General features: G+C 34.3%; 1 protein-coding gene across 2 annotated transcripts in view; it reads left to right on the top strand.

The window, feature by feature from the left end:
• Positions 1–18,292, top strand: part of CCDC58 (coiled-coil domain containing 58) — a 22,838-nt gene extending 4,546 nt beyond the window's left edge. For both annotated transcript variants that reach the window (XM_036218831.1, XM_016148086.2), the window contains exons 2-5: positions 5,872–5,997; positions 10,783–10,929; positions 15,353–15,412; positions 17,996–18,292. In XM_036218831.1, the coding sequence (XP_036074724.1) occupies positions 5,872–5,997; positions 10,783–10,929; positions 15,353–15,412; positions 17,996–18,046 (384 nt within the window). In that variant the 3' untranslated portion in view covers positions 18,047–18,292. The remainder of the gene's footprint in view (positions 1–5,871; positions 5,998–10,782; positions 10,930–15,352; positions 15,413–17,995) is intronic.
• The last annotated feature ends 328 nt before the right edge of the window (positions 18,293–18,620 follow it).

Here is an 18,620-nt window from a genome sequence, read left to right on the forward strand (position 1 = left end):
ATGAAAAAAATAACAGTTCAGAGAGAAATCAAGAGATGATACTTGAGTTGGGCAGAATCACGGGTGTTTCAGGTAAGGAAAAAAACAGTATGTAAGGCAGAAATGTTTATGTTTTGGGGGGAAATAGCCAGTCAGTGTTGCTGGAATTCAGTATTTGCTCAGGGGCACATTCTACACAAAAAGTTGGAATCAGATTGTGGGAGGCCTTGGAGGCCAAGTGAGATAGGGAGTTGTTTTCGAGCAGAGGGCGAGAAGCTCAAATAGGTGCTTGTAGGAAGATCATCACTTGTGCCACAGTCGTTGTTCAAGCTTTAGCATTTTTGCAACCTGCTTTGTCATTGGTCTCCCTGTTTTCAGTCATTCCTTTCTCTAATATATCTCCCCTTCAATCTCATCTCCATAATGCTATGTCCATGCATCTTAATTTTAGTTATATGACTAGGTTTAAATGACAACATGGCATGCAATCCCAAAACGCCTTTCTCTAGTTAGTTCTCCCCACCTTTATTCTTCCTTTTCCACCCCTTCTATTCCCCCTACCCCTTTCCATTTCTGCCCTCTCCCTCTTCCTCCAACATTCATTTGATCTCTGCTGTCCACCTTCATATGCCTACTGCTCTATGAACACATCATGCATGCTCTTTGTTCTTTCCATGCTTTTTTTCACTTGTGGCTACACTGAAATTCCTCTTCCTGACCCTGAGATCTAGTTCATATATCACCTGAACAAAATCAACTAAGTATTCCTTCCCAGAATGTTTAAGTCTTTGGTATTAGGAATATTTATTCATTTATACACAGTTGATTCTGAGTTATATGGTAATTAGGTACAGAATAGACTATTCTAGCATTAGTGATTATTTCTGTTTGCAACATGCCCAGCTGTTCTCTGTCCTTGTGCCTGGGGTTACTGGGTGTCAGAAGACTGATTGGCAGTTGCAGGCAAGTAATTCCTTATGAATAAGACACATGATTTAACAGCAGCACTTTTGTGCCTGTATTAACCTTCTAATTGCTGTCAGTCTGTGAGGGCCACCCAGGTTTTTCTCTAGACCTCTTGGAGTTGTCTTCAGAGCTCTGGCACTTTTTTCACTGTAAGGAAATGTGTGCCTAGTAAGGGGGTGGGTGGTCTGTAGTTCTTTTCCTTCTTTCTAATTTTGAGAGAAATTCCTTCCTGCATCTTACCCCCCTTTTTTTCTTTATCTTTTCTAGCATCTTTTCTGTGACGTTTAAGAATAGCTTAATTCTCAGCAGTCTTGAATACGTTTACCTTATTAGTTTAGAGGCTCATATTTTCTTGAATTCAGCACTATCCAATAGGACTTTCTGTGATGATGGAAATTTGTGTTGCTGAGTACAATGGTTACTGGTAACATTGGCTCTTGAGCACTTGAAATGTGGCTAGTGCAACTGAGGAACTAAATTTTATATAATTTTAAATAAAATAACCTCATGTGGCTAGTGTGTACCCTATGAAAGCCAGGCTCTAGATCATTTATTGATAATTCTCTAGCACACAGAGAAGAATCGATATATTTGATAATTCACATTTGTAGGTTCCATTGATAAGACTGTGAAATTGATTGATTTAACACCTGTTAAATGCAGATGAATTCTTATTGCTGTATAAGGAACTTAACAGAATGTTCAAATTGTTTTATTGGAGGGGAATTTTACCATATAGCTACTGATCAAATCCAAAATTGGTTGAAGTTCAGAGTAAATACAAACCCTGGGGAATATTGAGCTAGATAATCTTTCACCTGGATTGCTACATTAGTCTCCTAAATGGTGTCTCTTTGCATCCTTTCTTGTTCCTCTACTGTCCATTTACCACACTTCAGCACTTTAACCTAAGCAGTAATTTTAGAACACGAATCTGATCATAAAGCCCCAGTGTACTAAAACCAATGAAACACTCCATTGGCTTTCCATTGCTCCCAGGAAAAAGACTAAAATCCTGTAATCCAACCAATAATGACTGGACCTCAGTTTTCACCTTGTTTCCTCTATAATCTGTACTTAAGCCACATTAACTTTTCAGTCTATTAAACACTATTTAAATAACTTTTGTCTGGCTCACCCAGGATTTCCGTTTTGCTCAGTCTAAAAGTTAATTTCTGTTCATCTTTCTCAAATCCTAGTTAACATTCAACTTAGTTGACCATTCACCTCCTTGAAACCTCTCTTCATCCAACTTCTATGACATTAGTCTTGTAGTTTTAGATTCCAGAGTTCCTTCTTTATCATTCATTGGCCTCTAGTCACTCCTGTAGTCTTTCTCAGTGATCTCTTCTAATCTCATGGCTTTAAATAACATCAATTTGTTAATATAACTCTAGCCCTGCTCCATGTCAGACTGGTATATTGAACTTTCTACCCAGGTATCTAATAGGCATCTCAAACTTAACATGTCCAAACCAGAACTATTAAAAACAAAAAACAAAAAACATTTTCGTCTTAAAAAATTTCGAACACACACAAAAGGACAGATGGTACCATGAATCCCCGTGTACCTTCTCCTTAGCTCCAACAACAATTCATGGCAACTCTTGTTTCATCTCCATATTCCTACCACTCACCTCATCCTAACCAGATTATTTTGAAGCATATCCCAAATATCTTTTTTCTATAAATATTTCAGTCTCTATTCCTAAAAGATTATAATTTTAAATAATATCAGTATCACATACAATTAACAGTAATCCTAAATATCACCAAACACTCTATAAGAATAGAACTCTTGATCTGCCCTTTCCTTCCAAATCTTTTCTTCCCTCAGTCTCTTCCCCACCATCAATTAAGAGTACAGCATCCATTCAGTTGCTCAGGCCTCTAACTTAAAAGTTATCCTATTTTCTTCCTCACCCCGCACTGGCAATTCATCACCAATTCCTGTCAGCTCTATTTTTAAAGTATATCCTGAATCCTGCTTCCTCTCCCTAATTGCACTGCTACTTTTTAATCAAACTCTATCTCTTGCCTAGATGACCACAGTAGTCTGCTAAATGGTTATCTGTTTCTATTCTACCCTTTAGAGTCTATTCTCCACATAGCAGCTGAAGTTATTTTTTAAAAAAAATTAATCCTGTTTATATCATTCTCTTACCTAAAACTTTGTTGCCTTTAGAATAGAATTGTTGGTTGTTTTCATGGTCTTAATTGTCCTTCATTTTATCGTCTTCTCTGACCTCACCTCATACCACTTTCTCCCTTATTCATTCTTAGCCCACTTATGTTCTTTTAGTTCTTCAGACACCCCCAAGTTTGTTCTTGCCTCATAAATTTTTACTTATCTCCCCAGGTGTTCCTTTAGTTGGCTCATTGATATCATTCAGGTCTCAGCTCAGTTTGTCCTCAGACCTTTCTTGATCTATCTAAGGTACCCCTTAAACCCGGTCATTCTTCATTCCATTACCTTAGTTTTCTTTTTAGTAGTACTTTTTAGTACAGTAGTCCCCCCGTGTCTGCAATTTCAGTTATCTATGGTCAACTGCAGTCCAAAAATATTAAATGGAAAATTCCAGAAAAGGTATGTACGTATAGGAAAAAAACATTTTATACAGGGTTCAGTAGATGGTTTCAGGCATCTACTGTGTGTCTTGGAATGTATGGTCTCATGGATAAAGGGGTACTTGGTTATTGTGTGTGTCCTCCAAAATTTTTGCTCTACAAAAGCAAAGAGCTTTTCTGTTTTATGCATCACTGTAGTCCTAGTGTTTAGAATGCTGCCTCATGCATACTAGATATTAGTGAATATTTTTGGAGTGAAGAATGAGTTAAATGAATAAACCCTGTGGGACTCTCTAATTACTGCATATGTTTAAAGAAGAAAGGTTGCTGAGGATGGTCAGCTAAGGAAAGCTTTATCTGAAAGGTATAACTTAAGATCAGTTCAATTTTAAAGAAGGCCTTTTTTTTAAATAGGCAATTTGTAGGAGGTAAAGTCAGCAAGGTTGGTCTCTGCTAATTACCTATTTTTTGACTCTAAATAGTGCTGCCATCATTTGTGTGGAATTTGCCACTTATCGATGTTATATGTCCTCCACTGGGCATAAAGGATTTAAAGTTGCTTAGTGGCTATGTTGAGATTAACCCCTAAGAATTCCAGTGCACAGAGAATGAGGATGCTATGGATGGAAGTAGAAAAGATAGAAAAAGAGGGGATAATTTAGTGAAGTTGGTTTTAGACCTGATGTTTGCCTGTGTTTTTTAGTCGAAATCATGAGCCTTCTGCAAACTGTTTTACTTCTAGATTGAGATCTATAAAAGGTCATTAAATTACTAATTAAAGATTAATAGACTGATAGCAACAGATTCTGGACTGCAGACTTCAGTCTGAATGACCAGAATGGTTATTATAATTGGAAACTACCTAAATGTTCATCAATGGGGAAATAGTAGAATAAGTTGTGGTACCTCCACAGAATAGAATATTTACACAACTATTAAAAATGTCTTCAAAGCATTTTTACTAGCAAGAACAAAATGCTCATGGTATAATGTCATAAAATTTGGACTTTAAAATGTTACAAAATACCTCAACTTTATAAAAATATTTATAGATATGTGTACCAAAACTAAAGGGACATGTTAAAATATTGCTAATGGTTAACTATGGATGATATTTAGATTCTTTAAAATTTTTTTTCTAATTTTTCTGAAACAAATATGTAGTGCTTTAATCATAGTAAAAGTTCTTATTTTAGCAAATGGATGAAAGAAATGAAGGAGTTTGTTTTAGTCACGGATTTAAGTTTGGCAAAGGAAAGGAATTGGACTTTATGCTGAGGGAGATGGAGAATCAAACAAAATTGTTTTTAATACACATTAATATTAAATGTGAACTTATTGGATGTTTTCAGTAATAAGACTATCTCTACTATTATATACTTCTATCTTCTTGATGCTTTTTTAGAGATCATGTTTGTTTGTAAGTGAGAGGAACAACTTTAAGAAATAATTTAAGGTTACAAATAATGCTAAGGTTAACCTTTTCTAGAGTTTGTTTTCTGGAGATAGAATGTAGCTGATGCTGTTTCTCTGGTGACAAATGCGAAATATCCTAGTTAAAATGTGGGGAGAAGGGACGATGCTGTGTAGGCTCACTCACTAGAGTCTAAGTCCCCTTTCCTTTTGTTATTTTTCTTTTGGTTGGGATTTTGAGAATTGGAGCCTTTTTCAGGGGGGGAGAAGGCAGGAAGAGATTCGATTCCTCCTGTAGCAGCATGTTTTGTTTTACTTATTTTCATTACAAAAATTATGTACAACCATAGTAAAAAACTAAAACCCTAAAAAGATGTAGATTAATTTAGCGTAAGAGAGTATAATTTCTGCAAATTAACCGCTACTTGTAAATCTTTCCAGAAGTTTTCTACCCAGCATCACATTTTAGAACGATAGAGAGGGAATGGAACAAGCAGTTTATGCTGGATCGTGGTAATCAAGTTCAGGAGAATTCTTTATTGTATGTGTACTGGAGATGGAAAGAGCACACACTGTTTGCTAAGCACTGCGCCAGAAAGTGGGGTTTAAAAATGAATAAAAAATGTGTTTATCCTTAAGATGGTCACATTTGATCCAAGAGAGAAAACTATCTGTGTATGTACATGAAATACACACACACATACACAATAATTTACAAAAAAAAGATTACGTTTGAGCCAAGGAAACAGAGCTGGTGCCCACTGTTAGAATTACTATTCCATAATTCTTATAATAAAGATTTTTCTTTGGTTGCAGGAAAATCATGGGTTCCCCACTCCTGGGTTGCAAAATATCCAAGAACTTTATTTTTTGGTTTAAATGTTTCTTTTTTAACCACTTAACCTTCCATTCAGGTTATTATTCTTTTATTTTAAATATATATAGGAATTACTCAAGGTGATGAGGACGATTGATGACAGAATAGTACATGAATTAAATACTACGGTTCCAACAGCTTCCTTTGCAGGGAAAATTGATGCCAGCCAAACCTGTAAACAGCTTTATGAGTCTGTAAGTGTATCTTTTGAGTTTTTCTTTTGTGCTTTCTTTATTCCTTTCTTTGCAGACAAAATAAGAACTTAGTTGTTTTATGTATGATTAAACTGTGGGTAAAAGGCATCTTCGTGTTTTTTCTTGCCCACACCTGAAGGCAAGTTTTGATCTAGTTTCCACAAACTAAAGAAACGTATCATCTTATGCACAAGTCCGTGAAGAGATGGTTCTAAGGAATGAGAGTAGGTTGTCTTTTGGCCCCTCATGGGCCATCTTAAACATAAGGAAACGTGCACAAAAAAATAAAAGGGAGCAAAACAGTCAAATGGAACAGTAAAGCAGGAACAAGAGCTTGAATGCATCAGTCCTAAGAAGCCAGACAGCTGATGGAAGAGGAATTAAAACGCCTCATGCTTAACCCCTTCTGTGTCTTCTTTCTTCCCTCACTCATCAGGTAGGGGAATAGAAGCATTTGGCAGTTGAGAGAGAAGGAAATTCACAGATATATTGTCCTTTCCTGAGGCTTTGGTTTCTCAAGTATATATATATTTTTTCACTGACTCTTAAAGATTCCTTTTATTTCTCTTTAATTTCTAAAAGCAGAAGGCAATAATGATTAACTAAGTATTTTTTATAGTTTAAATATAACTTTGCATTAACTTGGAAGCTAAAGTTCAAATGGCATTTGCTTTTTTAGGCTCTACTGCAACATTACTATTAAGATTCCTTGTATTGTAAAGGTATAACTGAAGACCTAAAGTCCTTTTCTCAATTATGAAAAAAAAAATCATTTTGGGATAAGCTTATTCATATCAATTAAATTCAGTGTATTAACTGCTGATATTTTTGTTCTGCTTTTATATGAAAATATGTCACTTTACTGAGTGGTCAGGTAATTTCTGTGGCTTGAGAAAATTGCAGGGTTTTGGACTTTAAGGAGTAGAATCCAGTATGAGAAGTGGATCATAGGTCCAAGTCCTAATTTATTATGAGGTTGTTTGACAATTCACTTAGCTTCTTTGGGTCACTCTGTCTAAAGAACTAAAAATTTATGATCATTTTAGTGATCTTCCCCTCACTATTATAATCTCAATAATCTATTCCATTATTTCCAATCTTTTTTTTTTTATTAATTTAGAAGTTTATATTGTAGTGATTAACAACATAGATTTAAGATCCCGAATAAATCCACCTCTGCTACTTTCTAGGTGGATGACCTCGAACATGTTATATATCCTCTGTCTCAGCTTCCTTATTTGTAAAATAGTATCATAGTAATATAGGATTGTTAAGAAGATGAAATGTTTCAGTATAAAGTGCTTACTGCACTACACCTTTTATGTATAGTATAAATGCTTGCTGCTTCTATTATTAGTTGTTGCTATTACTACTATTTTTTATTCCTTTGTTGAACCAGAATAGCCTGGCATACTTAATTTGGAATCTTTCTGTTTTAGATACTCTTATGTATAAGTTCGGGTTTTCCTCTGTCTGTTGATATTTTAGAGGGCTCTAGCAACATGAATATTATGCAAAAGATTGTTTATCAAGTAGTTTTGTGCCAAGGATTGGGACTGCAGCAGAGCGCTTGTGCTAATAAGTACCACTGAGTTCCCTTAAATATTGTCATAGTTAAGAATTGGAACTTGTGAAATATCTAAGCTGCTTACGGTTACCTTTTAGTCCCTGACCTTTCCTTCCATAGCTGATGAAGGAGTGTTTGCACTCTACTGGTAATGCTTCTATACAGGAGATCATCAGCAAAGTTATGAAGCACTCATTTTAGAAATTGAAATCTTAAAAGTCTACTCGTAGTAAAAATAAAATAATTTTAGTGAGATTCCTTTATTAGAGTGTATTACCTTCAATCTATGAAATTTTTCTAGCTTTACATTATTATTCTCAAGATAAACAAAAGTCAATACTGAGAAATAAAAAGTATTTGAACTTGGAACAGTGTTTTACAAATGCAAGACTATTATTAGTGTCATAGTGATTGATTTAAAGTAATTCTTAAAGGTATCTCTTTAATATAATGAATTTGTGGAATTTGTATACCTAAATGATATGCTTCTCCTTATATCATTTTTTCAAAAGTTCTAAAAGAAGATTCAAAACAAAAAATGCTATGGCAAAAATTTAATAATTTTTGTTAGATTTTAATGATAGTTAACCAAGGGTCATTGTCAGGGTTGTAAAAAAACAAATAATGTTTGGGAATTAGAATGTAATTCAGAGTTCATTTACAATCAACATTTATTCTAGAAAGGAAAATACCAGAAAAAAAAAACTATAAGAAAACTGCTGGCATTATATTTCCCTTAAAGACAAAACTCATTGTTTTAAAATATTGATTAAAATATATATGAAAATTTTAGAATAAAAAGTTAAAAGTTCTGGTAAAATAAAACTGGAAAGTCCTAGAAATACCCCCTTTAGATTAGTTTTGAGTCATTCTCCTGCCTCGCCCCAAAGTCTTCATTTCAAAATTACTTACACCAAATCAAAGGAAGTGTGGTAATGGCATGCTTCTTGTTCGGGATTTTTCTCCTCTAATGAAAGGCCTTGCCTTTTACTTTACTGAGTTTTTTAATAAGTTTTACCTCAGTTGCTTCGATAAGCACTTCATATATCAGAAACAATTCTAATGTGACCAAATCTTCAATTATATGATACTAATGAGCTACACCTGGTTTAGTGCTCTATTTTTCACTGATAGGCTCATGTCACATAATCTATTAATAGTTATCAAGTGTCCTCATTTCTTTGACATACATGTGTAGAAGTCCGTGCATATTCTTCGTGCACATGGCTCTTACTTTTGAACTTTATTGAAGGATGTTCATTAATACCAATATCAAAATAATTGATAATACAGAGTTAAAGATGATTTGCCTAGCAATTTCTGTTCACATGCAGTGGATTCCCAATGGGGCTAATCTGAGGAGAAGTAAGCAGGCAGGGATAGGAAGGTGGTCTGCAGCTACAAGTGTATCCACAGGAAAAGGGGCCAAATTAAAGAGGAAACTAGGAGGAGGCCCAACCAAGGATGGAAACTCTGTGGTGAGAGAGACTGAAAGGAAAATGTACAAAATTTGAATTTTGTTTTAAAATGCAGATAGAAAAATTAGACTATTTTGATAGACTTTTAGTTGGCGCTAATGCTGTTTCACCAATTTCTGGAGAATTAGACACAATATCAAAGTGATTAAATAGCATCTGATATCTCAGCAATGTTTTGAGTCATGTTGCTTGTGCATTTTATAGGTAGAAAGGATATTAGCGATTATTTTCTCATAATCCATAGTTTTATAAAAGAATGTTAATTATTTAGCCTGTCTTACAAAGCATCTAGGAGCACTTCTTAACTCTGAGGATGGTTCTGTTCTTCTTATTGTGTTTTGGGAAAAGTAGTTCCCTACCCTCGTTGGCTCCTTTAATTTCATATAATTATACCTTAAGGAGTAAATAAGTAAAGAAGCAGCATATTTGCCAATGAAATATGAGCCTCGAATCTGTCCCCATAAATCCTAAATATTAAAATGAAAAAATCAACATATTAGAGAAATTTACTATAGGTGGGGTCAGTGTCTATTAGGCAGTTTAAATTTCTTCTCTTCCCATAGATATGATTTATAATTAATGTACTTTTAGTACTGAACTCCAGAAATGCAAAGGCCTTTTCTTATTGGCATATATTAGACTAGTAGTTTTCAACCACAGGATCCCAATATGATCATTTAAGAGATGTATTTTAAATAACTTATGAAGAATGCTTATAGAATAGTTAAATTAGTCCTATATTTTATATATATTTTATATATATTTTATATAAATATATGTAATGATTAGGTTATCCCAGTTATAACATTCACTAGCCTAGCATTAAGTTATTCTCTCTTCAGAGAGAAGAAAGAATGATATAATTACATGAAGCAAGTTAACACTTAAATCTAGTTGGAGGTAAACCACTGTTATTTACATACCGTTTATTATAATGGTGATTACGTATTATTTTAGTATTTTGCTTTTCCTGTTCCCTAAATTTTGGGAGTATCATCAGAATTTGGCTATGATCGTAGGAGTGTGTTCAGAACATGACCATCATACTCCACGAATCGAATCAAGGCAGAAAGTAGATGCGAGGTGTATTGGATTTGTCACATTAAGATGTGATTAGTGGGGAATTGCTCTGTCCGATATCCCTACTTCGAATCAACACACACAATTGATGGAACCAATAATCTGTACTTCGTACACAATTTTAAACTTTAAAATCTTGAAAAGGGCTGTCTCGTAAATGCAACATTCTTTGTTTATCTTTATTGTAATTAAGATCTTCTCTACATCGCTTTCTAATTTCCCATGCTTGGTGACAACATGAGGCTGAAGAAAACATGAAAGGACAATAAAAGAGGAAGAATAGCAGTAAAAAGTGGCCCACGTGTGTGAGGGCGGGTGTAGGGTATAGGAACACATAGATGGAATCATGAAAGGAGAAGATGTAGGGAAAAGGAGACTGAGGTGATGAGCCCAGTGCAAGGTATGCAGGAAGAAGAGCAGGAAGCCCCGGAGCACACTGAGGAAGAAAACAACCCCACCCTCATACCTTCCGCTGGCTTTCTTTGATCTGTTTTTAGGTGATTGATTAGCACAACCTTTTTTTCCATAGGTTTAATTTTGAAAAATTGTTTTAGTAAGCATTACATTTCTGTAATCTAAAAATAAGGATTTTTTTAAAAAAAACACTAAAATGTAATAAATTGGTGTGATTTTCCTCTTTTCATTCCTTTATTCTTTTAGTTAATGGAAGCTCATGCCAGTAGAGACAGAGTCATAAAAAATTGTATAGCTCAGACTTCATCAGTAGTAAAACACCTCCGAGAAGAAAGAGAAAAGAATTTGGACGATTTAACATTATTAAAACAACTTAGAAAAGAACAGACAAAGGTAAGTTGAATGAGGTTGACTTCTGAGTCATAGTTTTTCCAAACTTAGCCTTAAAAATAAAGGCAGTTTTTAATATGGAAAACTTACAGTAAGGATGGTCATTACTTTTAAAAAAAATGACCAAAAGATTAAAACTTCATTTTTAGTGGATGTTTTTTGTATTTGGGAATATCCAATGATAAATTAATGAACATGTGCAGTGTAACAGCTTTAGCTGAAAGAAGCATGTAATCACATTTTATTTTTATTCCTCTATACTTCTGTTAAAGATAAAAGGGACTAATACAGACCACCACTACATCAGAAAACCTGGAGAAATCACATCTGTGTCTATTTTTGAGGCTTGACTTCAGAAGAAACATTTTAAAAATATATTTACATTTTGAAAATAATTATCTCTGGTTTTATTTGTAGAAATCTGCCAAAATATAATATGGATAATCAACTTCAGGATATTACCCTCTTGGGCCATAAAAAAATAATACAATTTAATATAACCAGAAAAACTAGAGCCTCGTAATTTATTTTCCTTCTGTGGAGTTGTTGCTGTGAGTCTTTGGCTCTTTTGGACACTCCTTTGTTTCTGCTTCAGCTCCCATCCTCGGAGCTTTTGCTTTTAACCCATTTCCCGTTTAGAAAAAAAAAAGTTTAACTTGCTGCCATTGTTCATTTAATTTTACGTAAACACTCTTTGGGACTGCAGCAAATCCGACTGGTTTTTAATGTGAAAATAAAATATAAAAACTGTTCTTGGAGTTATTTCTAAACAACTTGTCTCTAATTCTAATGTAACAGAAATGTATATATAAATCGGATACATCAAATGAATCTTTGGCTGACAGCTGTTCCAGAAGGATGTTGACATCATGTGTAGGAATGCTACATTTTCTAGGATTTGGCCTTTTCAGCAATCGAGAATTACTATATTTTGTAAATGGAACTATCACTGCTAAAAACAGATTGCTATAAATAGAATGATGTCATTTGTTTCCAAAGACCATTACTACTACTAGAGCGATGCAAAAATAATAATAATAAAAGTGAGATATTTTTTGGCAGACTTTGGAAGTAAGGTGATAACTGTAATCCGTGAGTTATCTCGGGGTAGTAGCACTGCAGCCGCAAGCGCCATCGATGATTTCTCAGGGAAAATGAGAAATGGGTTAAGAAAACAGCACATAGCCACTGAGTAATGTGTTGTAGGAAGCCTTATTTTCCAAAGTCAGCTATAATGTAAATAGAGTATTTAATATATAGTTAATAAAGCAGAACTATTTCTTTATAATCCTTAAATGTGACATGTCAAAAAAAAAAACCAGTTAAAATATATATATACTGTATTTTATCATGTGGAATTGCTGTTTTTTGGTGGGGGGCACTTATGGGGAAACTTTAGTTTTGATATAATTTAAATTTTCAGAAAAGTTGCAAGAATAGTACGAAGAATTCCCATGAACCTCTACCTGTATTCACCTATTGTTTACATTTTGCCCCACCTGCTTTACAATTCATTCTTTTCACCCTCCCTTCTCCCCATTTACCCTCCCTCTTGCCCTATCTGCATCCCCTACCTTTCCCCCACATACACATTTTTTTTTCTGAACCATTTTGAGAGTATATCAGGTACATTGTACCCCCTTTAGCCCTACGTACACTAATTATTTCCTATCAACAGAGGCTTTTTCTTACGTGAACCGAGAAATCACTATTAGCAAATAAAGTCAAAGAATAAACTGACTCTTGTTAGTGGAGAACAAAGTTCAAAAACCAGTGAGTGTTTGCGGAGTGATCATGTTACACAGTTTGGTCTGCCCTCAGTTCTATCCTATGCCTTTAGGACCCAGAGAGAATCACCAGTATGACCACTGCAAGTTTTAGAAACCAGTCAGAAAGGTCACTTTCAAGCCTGATATTGTATAGGACTAGAGGGTAACCATGAATAATACTTAAGCAAATAAGGAAACTCAAATCTTGTTTTTTATTTTCAAGTTTGCTATGAAGATTATGGAATCAAAAAGTGGCAGCTCTTAAGAGATATTCCAGTTCTACCTCTTCATTTTCTGTATGAGGAAACTGAGGCTCAGAGATACTAACACCCCCAGTACTAACTCACACCCCCAGAGTCACAAGCTAGTAAGTGGTAGAACTGGAACTTTAACCCATATTTTCTAACTCTTGATCCAGTCAGTGTTTTTACATTAAGTTGTGACTTATAGTCATATTCTGATTACTTTAGTGAACACATTTTATTTATATACAGAAACACTAGTCTAAAAGTCCCCAGTTCTTTACCTGAATCCTTAACTCAGAAAAAGCACGTTCCTTGCTGGAACTGTAATGACTGCTGTCAGCTATTGGCGGCCTTTGAGAGGAAGTTTACCTGTTTAAGACCCAGAGCCTCAACAATAATCAACTCAAAGGTAGCACTATATAGGTGACATTGAAACTATATTAGAAGTTGGCTATAATATGTGCAGTGTTCAAGTGTAGAAAAAATATGGATTATAAAGTCAGATAGCTCTAAGGAAATAAATGCCATTTACCACTTTATGGCTTTATAATCTTGCAAATTAATTGCTCTGAAATTTCTGATTTTTAGTTTGTAAAATGGAATTGATATTTAATAACTTATGTTTTCTTTTTTGGTGAGGATTAAAGGATATAATATATGTAAGAGGTAGCATGTTGGCTGATACAAAGTAGCAGTTTCTTTCCTTTCACTTTTGAGTCCCTGGGACTCCATATTTGTTACAACATCCCCCAACCAGTGGTTTCCTCTGTTTGTTTAACCACTACTTAAGGGGACAAGGGATTCATGATCTTCTGTGGTAGTGCATTTCCTTTTTGGACAGTTGTAATTGTTGACAGATTTTCTCATATATTGTGAAAATCTGCCTCCTTGTGATGTGTAATTCCTTCTCCTTAATATTCCCACTGGAGATATATAGGATAGGTCTAAACCCATTTCTGCAAGACATCCCTTGAAATATTCAAGAGCAATTATGAAGACTGTTTTAGTAACATGTTGTTTGAAGTTACTTCTTTGGCCGTCAGTCCAGACTTTGACAGACTTGTGATGCTTTAATGATTTCTGGTCTATAGCTGATTAAGATATGAACCTGAGTTTGCTTTGGTGTCAGTAGGTGGGCTTCTTCAGGCTTGTTGCTGCTCAGCAGTCCAGCACCAGTCCTCAGAATGCAGACCTTACCCTTGTTCCGCAGTTTCAGTCCTATGTACTGGCTTACCCTATGATAGCAGTTCTGAGTCTAGGAAGGGAGTTTACAAGGAGCCATTGGATCAGTATCAAGTTCCAGTCTTATTAGTGTTAACATGCAAGTCTCTCAAACCTCCTGCCTGAGCTATTCATGTTGGTCAGGTTCTTTGGCATGGGTCCCCAACTCTTGGTTGCACACATCTTGTCTAGCACCCTGGCATTTTGTCCCCAATCTCCTAACCTGGGTCTTGACCTTGGCCTGAGGAAATCATCCTGTTTTTAACTTCTTGGCTACCTCAACCTGTAGCTCATGTTTTTCCTCTTAATTTTCCCGAGTATTTTCAAGCCCTCTTCCTGGAATTGCTAGCTTCATACCTTTCAAGTCTCTGACCAGAGGTGACGGAGTATGATGAGCCCTGCTATCTGGGCCTAGCAATGAAATCGGTTACTTTTATTTTTACGTTGGCCGTTATTAAGAAAATTAGAAAGATTTCGGCATTTTTAGTCTCAGACCTCTGGTGCTATATGTTCAAGATGTGGAAAATCATGCCTTTCATGATCAGTTGGGCCTTATATATTCTTCTTCCCCTCTGTTTTTCTTCCGGATTCTTTTTTCTTAATCCAAATCAGATTGTCATTTCCTTATCCTCCTTTTTATTTCAATAACTAGACCTGGAATTATTGAGCTCAAGGACATATGAATTTACATTTTTGATAAATCTTACCAAATTGCTCTTTATATAGGTTGCAACAACTTATAGTCCTACTAAAAATGTGTGTGAGTGTATCTTTTCCCCCATCCTCACTATTATTAAGTTTATCAGACTATCAGACGTCTTAGTTTAAAATCTTTTTGTTTTCGAATGGCTCAATGTGGATTTCTTTATTCATGAATAAGATTATGCATTTAAAACATATGTTTATTGGCCATTTTTACTTCTTCTGTAAACTACCTAGGCATTTTTTTTAAGCCCTCAAAGTTGTTATAACATGCAGCAAAGCTTGAGAACCACCAGCTTTGTAAGATATAACAGTTGATTAGTTATGGTGAGAATGGGCTATGTCAAAAAAAGTTCCAAAATCTAGCTTAGGTAATACCATTGACAATGCAAGAGCAGGGGCTGGTTTTGATGGGAAAACATTATAAAGTTTGGTTTTAGTTCTTTTATTTAAATTTTCATAACTTCAATTTGTTTTTCTTTCTTGCAGTTGAAATGGATGCAGTCAGAACTAAATGTTGAAGAAGTGGTAAATGACAGGAGCTGGAAGGTAGAAAATACTATTATTTGTTCTTAGAAGTAGAAAGGAAAATGAACTAACAAAGGGAAACCAAGGGGGCAGGGGAGTAATGAGTGCCTAGGGCTGTTAAGAATAGAATCCTCATTTATAAGCAACTGAAAGTTTTAACTTTTTGAGAGGGGTTGATATGGTTAGCATCTAGATAGAGCCATCTCATAAAAATTAGCTCTTCATTATAGTAGAATTGTATAGTCTGTAATGGTAACAGAGTTGGAGACATTTTATATGGTTCCTATTACTAATTATGGGCATATTTGATATTTAGAGGTTTTTACTCTAGTTAACAGAGAATCTTCACTGAGGTTATTTGTTAAAATTAGCCTTTCTGAGCCCAGTTACTTTCCATAAATGTTGCTATCATTGGCTACCTTTCACAGTTGCTTGTTTTCTAACATTTGATCATGAAACTTTTTTGTACATAGCTTTGTTATTATCTGATAATAGGGTTTTTTATGGCTTCTAGATGTACATGCTTCTTATTACCACCTGCATGATTCTAATTAGGAGTTAGATTGGGGGACCAGGACTCTGGGACTTTACATGTAGTCAAAAATCACAATATTCCAACTTTAGTTTTCTGTATATCCTATCTAAAACTTTAATGATTTTTAAAGGGCAAAATCTATTAAATCTGAAAGAATGAACTGAAAATTCTATTTTATCATTTGAAAATAACTGACAGAATGGGCTTAAATTCAGAGAGAGGTTAATTGAACTAAAAACGAGAATGTACCAACATACAGAGCCATGAATAAATTGCAAAATACAAATTGATTTTCTTTATCATATTTCTTTATCCTATCCTTTTGCCAAGATTTCCTAGTCCTGTCCTTTCCACCAACATTATAAGGTGTTTGCTACTGGAAAGATTTGGGCAGTATTTGTCCATTTAAATTCTCCGGAGAGATAATATTTACATTTGGGATGGGACGGGAGAGCGGTACAGTGAATAACTGGTTTGAGAAATCTGCTGCAGAGGTTGATGTATGTAAAATGTATTGTAGTGGGAAGAGTGACACAATTTTGGATTCGATACTAGTTTTAAAGAAAATATACTCTATCCATTTCACAGAAAATGAGGTTCCCTACTTATTCTAAAAAGAAAATATAGCTATGGTGCAGTAGGCCAGCAAAGGTGGTTAGGAAGTCATTTAGGGAGAGGATTTAGAGCTCAGCCATGTTGTGTATATCATCCCAATCAGTACGTCAAGGCCACTAATCTGAAACTTCCCCTAGTCTGAGCACTGGGAATGTCAGGAAATTCAGGCTGGGAACTGACATGAGATGAACTAAAGATGAAAGGGCCAGAAAGAATCTATATAATTTTGATGTTTTCTTTTAATTGTATGATACATGTCAAGGAATATGTAACATGTAGAATTTAAAGATTGTTAATAAAATAAGCATTCATGTATTTACCACTCAGCTTAAGAAACTGATTAATACTAGTACCTTAAAAGCTATATAGATTTTGCTTTTATTTTATGATGGTCCAAAGTGACTAAAATTTTTTTAAACCTTAAAAATGATTTATTGCTTATGTTAATGAAGTATGAGTGTATCGAAATTCTTTCGATTATGTCCTCTTGGACCATGCTAAATTCTTTTAGACTTTTATATTTAAAAAAAAAAATTTAGACCCTAAAATTTTTAGACACTTGATTAAAAGGGTTTTTCTTTTAAAAAAAATGTTAAAGGATATACAGTAAAGGATATACCTCTCATCTCTCTCTTTCAGCTACTTTTTTTCGCTTTGGTATATGCTTTCAGATATTTGCACTTTTTAAAATTTTATGTATGTATGCATACACACACACTTCCCCCTTTGTCACACTAATGGAAATATACTATCCACACTGTTTTTTTTCCCCTTAATAGATCTTAGAGATCTTTTTAAATCAGAACATAAAGAGCTTCCTTATCCTTTTTTATGTTTGCATTATTTTCCATCGAAGGCTGTATCAAAATTTTTATTTAACACAATCTCATATTAACAGACAGTCATAGAACATTTTTTAAACATTTATGACATGTTATTTGTTTAGATTTTTAGGGGGCAAAATAAATAGAACAAAACATAAATTTACACAATTTAGCAAAAGATTGGTCTCCTTTCAAGCGTACTTACTAATAAGAATGATCAGGCACTCATTTAGAAAACCACAACAGATATCTAAATAAATTTTATGTTATTAAAAAAAAGGGAAAAGCTTAATCTTAAATTTATGTAGATATTTTTGTCTGTCTAAATAGGTCCCAGAGCATGGAACTGAAATGTTTGTTAGTTACTAAATAAGCTAGCTTGTGATGAGTTTTTTCCTTGAATAATTTAAATTTTATTAAAATATTAAAACTGTCTTTTAAATGGATCAAAACTTTCTGTGCTCTTAGCACCTGGTAACTCAGTTTGAACTGGTGAGGAATCTGTTTCCTGAAATTGTTGACTTTCGACAAAAATGATTATGTCCACTTGAACCTTGCCAAATTTAATTTAGTACCAGGCCTGATTTATACAGGATAATTCATTGACTTATTTCTGTTTAAATACCTTAGGTATTTAATGAACGCTGCCGAATTCACTTCAAGCCTCCAAAGAATGAATAAAAAGATGCTTTTTTAAAAAAGACTGGGTCATCTCATAAGAGCTAAGCATGACAGACATCAACAAGGCGGGCTTCCTAAGATGATTTCTGAGCCAACAGTCCAAGACCTTTTGTTGATTTCAGCCTCACTTAGCCACCTCAAGTATAAGCAATTCTAATAATTATGGAGAAATCAACTGCTATTTTATACCGATTCTGTAAAAAAAAATGTTTTGTAACTATTAAAATAATTTTCTGACTCAGTGTATATATTTATTTGATTATTTTCCAAGTTGAGACAGTAAGTTCTTATAAGAGAATTTGAACACAATTTTTGTCTGATTTTATTTGTATTATACATTTTTTTTATATTTACAAATTTATTATGAACATGGACCTTTTTTAGTCACTGATGATTTTATCCTTTTGTCTCTGAGTTTTATTGCTCTTAAGTAAAAGAGCAATGTTATGGGCTGGATACTGTCCAAGGAAACTCTTGTACACAGAAACTAATTTTGGGTAAAATTTTTTTCCTAGACAGTGTTTCCATGGACAATGAAAAGGAAAGCAGTAAAATTCAGAAAAGGCAAAGGCAG

This window comes from Rousettus aegyptiacus, unplaced genomic scaffold (genome assembly GCF_014176215.1).
Source record: "Rousettus aegyptiacus isolate mRouAeg1 unplaced genomic scaffold, mRouAeg1.p scaffold_m13_p_4, whole genome shotgun sequence".
Taxonomy (NCBI): domain Eukaryota; kingdom Metazoa; phylum Chordata; class Mammalia; order Chiroptera; family Pteropodidae; genus Rousettus; species Rousettus aegyptiacus.